General features: G+C 41.2%; 1 protein-coding gene across 2 annotated transcripts in view; it reads left to right on the top strand.

The window, feature by feature from the left end:
* LOC310877103 (tyrosine-protein phosphatase non-receptor type 14-like) overlaps positions 1-5,335 on the top strand; it is a 56,952-nt gene extending 51,617 nt beyond the window's left edge. For both annotated transcript variants that reach the window (XM_083790805.1, XM_083790806.1), the window contains exons 17-20: positions 30-158; positions 1,379-1,613; positions 2,659-2,822; positions 3,349-5,335. In XM_083790805.1, coding sequence (XP_083646931.1) covers positions 30-158; positions 1,379-1,613; positions 2,659-2,822; positions 3,349-3,477 — 657 coding nt within the window. In that variant the 3' untranslated portion in view covers positions 3,478-5,335. The remainder of the gene's footprint in view (positions 1-29; positions 159-1,378; positions 1,614-2,658; positions 2,823-3,348) is intronic.
* The last annotated feature ends 2,727 nt before the right edge of the window (positions 5,336-8,062 follow it).

The following is an 8,062-nucleotide window of genomic DNA, read 5'->3' as shown; positions in this document are numbered from 1 at the left end:
TGCGTGCGTGCGTCTGCGTGGGTTCCCAGGTGTCAATCAGTGGTGAGGAGTGGCACTACATCGCCACCCAGGGCCCGCTGGCCAACACTTGCGCCGACTTCTGGCAGATGGTGTGGGAACAGGGGGTCAACGTCATCGCCATGGTTACTGCCGAGGAGGTACAGCTGAGCCCCCCCCCCCCCCCCCCCCCCCCACACACACACACATAATAGGATAATAGGAATATCGGAGAACACGGCGACAATTCTTCGTCAATGTCTTCATCGTTATGCTAACATACTGTCTTCATCAGTGCAGTATGTCAAACTCACAGATGTTATAGTTCATTTCCAAAGTGATCAAATTAATTTGTGCAATTAAATGGTCAGCAAGATGATGATAAAAAGGTGAGTTGTGAATACCAATGATAAGTAGGCCTACCATTTCAGGAATAGTTTACTAATGAATTACATTGTTTCAGTACTTTGGTGTTTAAACTTTTAGCATTCCTACTTTCTCTAGTGTTAACTCTAAACAACTATCCTCTCTATCTCTCAATTCAATGCAATTTAAATGAAGGTGAAGTAAAACAAAAATGCACTACATCGCGGCGACTTGGTAAACTGGCTAGTTCTCCGGATACCATTAATAGGGTGTGTGTGTGTGTGTGTGTGTGTGTGTGTGTGTGTGTGTGTGTGTGTGTGTGTGTGTGTGTGTGACTGTGTGTGTGTGTGTGTGTGTGTGTGTGTGTGTGTGTGTGTGTGTGTGTGCGTGACTGTGTGCATGTGCGAGTGTGTGCATGTGTGTTTCAGTGTCTATCAATTAAAATGTCTTTGTGTATACATACTGTAGGTGGCTGCAGGAAACATTTCAGTAACCTGACTCCGCCAGACGGGGGTGGTATTGAGTTCACAATATACAGCCTCCATCTGGGATCGCTCAGGGACCTGTCAAGTAGTTTGAACAAGGGAGCGGCTTTCTTCAGCGATTGGCCTACAGAGACCCCAGATGGAAATACGTTGTGAAACAACAAATGTGATTGTGAAGCAAGCGTCTCTTCCATCTGACGGAGTCCGGTGTAATAACCAGACCGTGGCCTTATGGTTAGAGCCCTTAAAACTGGGAGGTCGGGGTTCGATCCCCGGCCAGGTCATACCAAAGACTGTAAAAATGGGACCCCCTGCTTGGCACTAAGCATCAATGGGTTGGATTGGGGGGGTCAAATCAACGAATCAAATGATTCCCGAGCGCGGCACGGCTGCGGCTCACCGCTCCAAGAGATTGGTCAAATGCGGAGAACAAATCGTCCGACTTTGACGTTTGTTAACATTTCAGTCCATATCTAACTTCATGTTTGTTCACTCCTCCATCCATTCATCCACATCGATCAATCATGCAGGAGGGCGGCAGGTCAAAGAGCCACCGCTACTGGCCGAAGCTGGGCTCCAAGCACAACTCGGCCACTCACGGCAAGTTCAAGGTCACCTCCAAGTTCCGCACCGACTCGGGCTGCTACGCCACCACGGGGCTGAAGGTCAAACACCTCCTGTCCGGTCAGGAGAGGACCGTCTGGCACCTGCAGTACACCGACTGGCCTGAGCATGGCTGCCCCGAATACGTCCAGGGATTCCTCTGTGAGTTGGGTTGGTTGACCCCTGGCGTTCACCTCTTGAGAGACCACCTCCCATTAGTCCTGTTTGTCGCTGCTTTAGTTAAGCGGTTCTCAAACTGGGGTCCAGGGAGACCCCCAGGGGTACTTGAGGTGGTTCCAGGGGGTCCCCAGAAATTGTTTATACAGTTTAAAGTTTGCGCGTCTTACTTGTGATATACGACTAATGCCGAAAACAATTGTGTTTGAAAGTTGGCAGTAAGAAAAGCATGCTCTGCAACCGCTGCCAAAAACAGATGTTGAGTAACAATAGTGCCTCTATTAACTATTCGATCCTAGCATATTACATTAAGAAGGTACTGTCCTCTGAAGTGCCTGTAGGAACATTTTATGGGGAGAAAGGGGATTTAACCCTTAAAAGATTTAAGATTTAAGATTTCAACCACACATGGGGACATAAGGAAATGATCTTTAAAGGGCAACGTTGCAATCATCACATTCTATTCACTTGGCATGATGAGTAGAACAGTTTTTTTTTACGTGTTCTTTCCATGAAGGCATATAGTCACTTAGGGTAATTGACTCGCTCACTCACATGCTACAATATAATCCACCGATTCTGATGTGTCAAATCAGAGCACCCCTTTAAACGGTATCAGGTACGGTCACCCCTAAACCATCTCGCCCCTCGATTTTTGCGCCGACCGCTCGGTGCCGCGGTTCTTGTATTCTTTATTTTGTTTTACTGAGAATAAGGTTAGAAATAAGTTTAGTGTTATGCATAGTTTTACTGGGGTTAAGTTTAGGTATAGGGTTAGGTTTAGGCATAGTTTTACTGAGGTTAAGGTTAGGAATAGGGTTACGTAGGTTTAACCGTTTAAGCATAATTTACTTAGGTTACTTTAGGAATGCCAGGCCGTGGAGTTCCCCCGGCTGTACGCCCGGTGCGAGTTGGTAAAGGGGCGAGTCGTTTTGGTATTCCTTTAAACACATTCAGCCAATAGCCACCATTCAGAACTATATCGTTCTCATCTACTGTTTCCCTGCTCCTCCTCCTCTCCTCTCCTCAGCCTACCTAGAAGAGATCCAGTCGGTGAGAAGGCACACCAACTCCATGCTGGACACCTCCAAGAGCCTCAACCCTCCTGTGGTGGTCCACTGTAGTGCCGGGGTGGGCCGCACCGGAGTGGTGATCCTCACCGAGCTCATGATCAGCTGCCTGGAGCACAATGAGGTCCGTGATGACCACCTCAGATGATATTTCTTTTTTTAGTGTGTTCTCTTTTCCTCTGTTTTCCCTCTTTCGTTCTTCTGTTCTGTTCTCTTCTTCCTATCTCTGTCTGCCTTTCTGCTTCCTGTCTCTTTATCTTTATTGTATATATATCGTTGCTGTCGGGAGGCAACCTCGTAACTCCATTTTTTAGGTTTTTGATTTTTCTGCATAAATCAGTGCAACATCTGTGTGTTGTTTTGTAAATATTGAACCAATGGAAAGTAGTAAAAAACACTTTGGACAAAACCTCTTAACTCCCTTGGACCCTCTAACTGTCTGCTAAAGCAACTAACTCCACCACCTCGTCCCCCTTTTCATTTCCTGAAAAATGTTTCCCCCCCCCCCCCCGACAGCAGAGATATATTTTTTTTTATTATGCTTGTATTATTATGTTGGCACAATTTTGCGGAACATTACAACATTGCACAGGCTTCTTGTACTTGTATAAGTGAGAAATAAAACCTTGTTGATTCTTTGTCATCATCAGGGGGTGGAGGTTCCCACCATGTTGTCGGGGCTGAGGCAGCAGAGGATGCTTATGGTGCAGACCATATCCCAGTACAAGTTTGTTTATCAGGTCCTCATCCAGTTCCTCAAGAACTCCCGCCTCATCTGAACTGAAGGGGGTCCTCCCTGTCCCGTCAGTTTCCCTTGGATTTGAACTCCTTTAAAACAAAACAAAAATCACAATTCCTTATGCGTCCATTGTTGAAAGGCATTTGTAGCAAATATTGAATACAAATTCGATGGAAAAGAAAAATATGTTTAGTGTAAGCCTGTACAGAAATTAACATGTATTTATCCAGAGTAGTGTACACCTATGATCACATTTATTTTGATGTTAGCAATAGCATTAGCCTGTCAAGCCAGAGCATTCCTGACCAATGAGGAAACCGAATGATTGTTGAAACGGTACAAAATGTGCTAATGGCTAGCAAATGCATTCTTCTCCCTAAATGTTCTTTTCCCCATTTGAGATATTTGGATATCTTTTTGTTCACTATCACTTCAAAATGAAGACAACCATATCAGCTGAACAACAATGTTAGGATGAACCACTGCTTCATAGAACATTTCTCGAGAAAGATCAACTTTGGAATCAACATTTCACTATTGAAAGCCTTTATTAAAATGCCAATATGCTGCAGTGAACACTAGATGACAGCAGTGTTATTAAATAATTTCTATTTCACTATGAAAGTTTTCCAAACAAAAAGTATTTAATACCTTTCTTAAAAAGAGAATCCTTGATATTTAACTGATTAATACAGCAAGTATTTGCAGCAACATTTAAATATAGAGTTTTGCTTTGAAAGGAAAAACACAGTTTTTGTTTGTTATTTATTTGAGTCCTTAACATTGTAATGGAGTGCTTTTATTGCCAGAGAAAATGAGCTTTGAGTATAAGTCTTGATTGCCCAATCAAGTATATTTCAAGAAAAATAGAATTGAACATGTTCTAGATTCTTAATACATTCCTTTTTGCCCAGTGCAGTAAATAGACAACTCTTGTATTCATACAGGATCTCTGACCCTCCATGATGGTGAGGGTTGACACAGGCATCACTGTAATTGTGCCTTACCGATCAATGAAACGTAGCATTACGCCTCCTTGCTGATAAGCCTTAATGTGGGATTAGTAATAATAAAGTTATGACTCATTTGTTTTTTAAATGTGTTTACATAAACTAAACTAATTTCCAAAGGGCAAATCCCATAATTGGCATTCTAACGGTGGGATTTTGGCAATGAAAGATTTTAAGTTGACATGTAGTATTACTTGCCTTACTGTCCAATGGCTGTATTTGGAAGCATACTCAGATTTTGGGGCATTTCTTTGGACCAATGACATGTCATTTCCATTAATCCTCTGATCCAAACAAACTAGTTCAAGTAGTATTATCATGCACCTAAATCTATCTACACAATGCCTGCATTCTGTAGATTTGTTTAATCTCTCTTTTTTTCTTGTTCTTTTTGTATTTCTCTGAATTGTAATGCAAAGCCAGCCATGTCCAAAGTAACGTACATGTACATAATGGGCAATTGGGCATGCCAGAAAAAGTTTTGTACGAATGTTTTTTTTTTTGTTGACTTGGTACCCGTAAAATACCGCAAGATAATAAACTATGCATGCTTTTTTATATTCTTGTGTGTATATATATATATATATATAAATATATATATATATATATATTCTCAGATAAGTATAAGCTTTACCCTCTCTCGACATACTGTATTAAGTGTTCTATTGCACTTCTGTTCTGTTTGTGACAGTATTTTCTCACATTGCATTCCACTGGTATTTGTTTTTGCCCCTCCCAATTTTTGGCATAAATCATGAATACCTTTCAAAGTATGTTGTGTACAGATGTTTTGTATATGCTTTTTCAGTGCAAGCCTTTTTTTCTCTCCCCCAGACATGTATGAAGCTATCGTACTTGCTCATTATGCAATAAAGCCTATTTTCTCTACAGGCGGCTAAGATTATTATTATTATTGATCGAAGGTCGCAGATTACTATGAAAACTTGCAAAACTTGTCGTTCAGTTGGTCACGCCTCCATATATGGTTGCCAGTCCATTACTTGTGATGTCACGCCTCCAATCCCTGTTATCCCCATATCTGCAGATCACTGATGTCATCAATATTAAGCCCATATATGGGAATGGTGTGAGTCACGCCTTGTGACATCACGCCTTGTGACATCACACCTCGTGACACCAAGGTTATAATAGTTTTGGTTTTTTCATTATAGTTTAGGTTTAGTTAGTTTTTACTATTTTTTTTCTAATTCAGTTAGTTTTAGTTAGTTTTTAGAGCGGGTTTGCTAGTTATTTCGTTTTTATTTTGGTGAAATGCTTAGTTTTAGTTTAGTTATAGTTTAGTTTTAGTTTTTTTCGTACTTTGGTTAGGTAATTTGTTAGGTATAGAATTAAAAAAGATCAATAAGTATTGTGTAATTAAACCTAAAAAATATACCATTTAAAAATATAAACTCTAAAGGTTCAGAAACGTAACTTTGGTCCTTTATTTCTCCACTTTGATGATATCATTTGGTATTATGTTTTAAATCATTTTAATCGTTGATTGTTGTCACCTGTACAACGAGGTATACTGTAGTCTGTATAGATTGTAAGAATCGGTCATTCGTGGAATGAGCAACACAGCTAAACGTGTGGGTAGCGCCCCCAAACAATGTGCCAAAATTGCAAATGGTTGGTATACCAACCCTTGCTTTGAGTTGCTTAGTGGATTGGATGATTGCACTCTCCCACACAGTAATTCTTGGAAAAAACAACACTTGGTTCTGTTGGTCGCACGTACAGCACATACACTCTCGTACAGCACGCCCAAGCTGATCCCACAAGTGTTCAATTGGGTTGAGGTCTGGACTCACAGCATTTCCATCCTCTCCACTCCTACATTCTGGAGGTACTCTGTGATCCTGGCTCTACGGGGCGAGCGATGTCATCCTGGAGGATGGCGTTAGGTCCCATATTCTGAAGATATGGGATCACCACTGGCTCCAGAATCTCACTGCATTGAGATTGCCTTTAATGATGACAAGTTCTGTCTTGCCCGTGAGAGAGATACTGTTCCATACCAAACCAAGCTGTTGTGGCAAGGGTGAATACCAACCACTTGCCGTTTTGGCAAATGTTTGCTACCCACACATTTAGCTGTGTTGCTCATTCCACAAATGCCTGATCCTTTTATAATAGGCCTATACCCTTCCGACGTGCTCCGCATATTTTACAATCATCCTTTTCCACAAGGCACTTCCTTGCGTCTCGCTCCAATATTGGACTGTCTCTTTCTTCCAACTTTTGCCATTTTGAGTGGTGCAACCACTCCTATAGACAGCTGTGTGCGGCTGTGTCCCTGGGTCTGTCCCTGGCTGTGTCCGAGCCTGGTCCAAGCACGAAAAATAGCGTTATAGCTTTTGTTCACCACCAAGTGTCACTGTTGCACAGCCTAACACACAGACACACACAGGCCAGGGAGGAGGGCTTACAGTACAGTACAGTACAGTACAGTACAGTACAGTACAGTACAGTACAGTACAGTACAGTACAGTACAGTACAGTACCACTCACTTAAGACGGGTCTGATTTTCCAAGTAACATGCAGTCAGTTTCAGGCAGTGCAGAATGTAAACAAGCAACGTAAAGTGTGGCTACATGCTACCGTACGGTGCTGAAAACAGCCGTAAAACTTCTTGGAGAAATTAGGAAATTAATCGAATTAATTTAAAAGGTTTATATTATAAATTTCCGAAATGCATATAAATATTGATAAAAACTATAAGGGTATTTTTTCTATAATTTCAGTTAGTTTTAGTTAGTTTTGTGAACACACAATACAGTTTCAGTTTAGTTATCGTTTTTAATTTATTTTTATTTTTTATTTAGTTTCAGTTAACTAAAATGGTTTTTTAATTCTAGTTTTCGTTTTTTAGTTAGTTTTAGTTAACTATTATACGCTCCATATATGGAGACATGCTATATGCCAGGCTACTAGATTAATAGTTTAACTCCTGCTTGTCAACTGTGCCGTTACTGCCGTATTAAGAAGCTCTGTTGTTTCAGCGTGACCTAGGTCGCTTCTCGCCTTCATATTATTTGGCATAGGCTACCATTGATAATGAATGGCCAGTTTTGAGTAAACTTGTGCAAATGCACACATTTAATGCCATTGACAATGAATGGCCAGCTTTGAGTGTTTGTGCAAACACACTCATTGAATGCCATTGACGGCAGTTGTTAGTGTGTGAAAATACATGATGAATGCCATTGACAACGAATGGCCAGTTTTCAGTATTTGTGCAAACACACACATTGAATGCCATTGACAATGAAGGGCCAGTTTTCAGTATTTGTGCAAACACACACATTGAATGCCATTGACAATGAATGGCCAGTTTTCAGTATTTGTGGAAACACACACATTGAATGCCATTGACAATGAATGGCCAGTTTTCAGTATTTGTGCAAACACACACATTGAATGCCATTGACAATGAATGGCCAGTTGAGTGTTACATTGTGTAAACTGTAAACACAAAACACTGAAGACAAAAGTGAGGACGTGGCAATTTGTGATTGGCCGGAATCAGAATGAGATGATGCATGATGATAAGAGCGCCCCTCACTTCACATGGGTGTGATTTTTTTTGTTTACACACAAACATTCAAACA

Source organism: Protomyctophum parallelum (assembly GCF_964188405.1).
Source record: "Protomyctophum parallelum genome assembly, chromosome: 19".
Lineage (NCBI taxonomy): Eukaryota > Metazoa > Chordata > Actinopteri > Myctophiformes > Myctophidae > Protomyctophum > Protomyctophum parallelum.
This window is presented reverse-complemented; position numbering and strand designations above follow the sequence as displayed.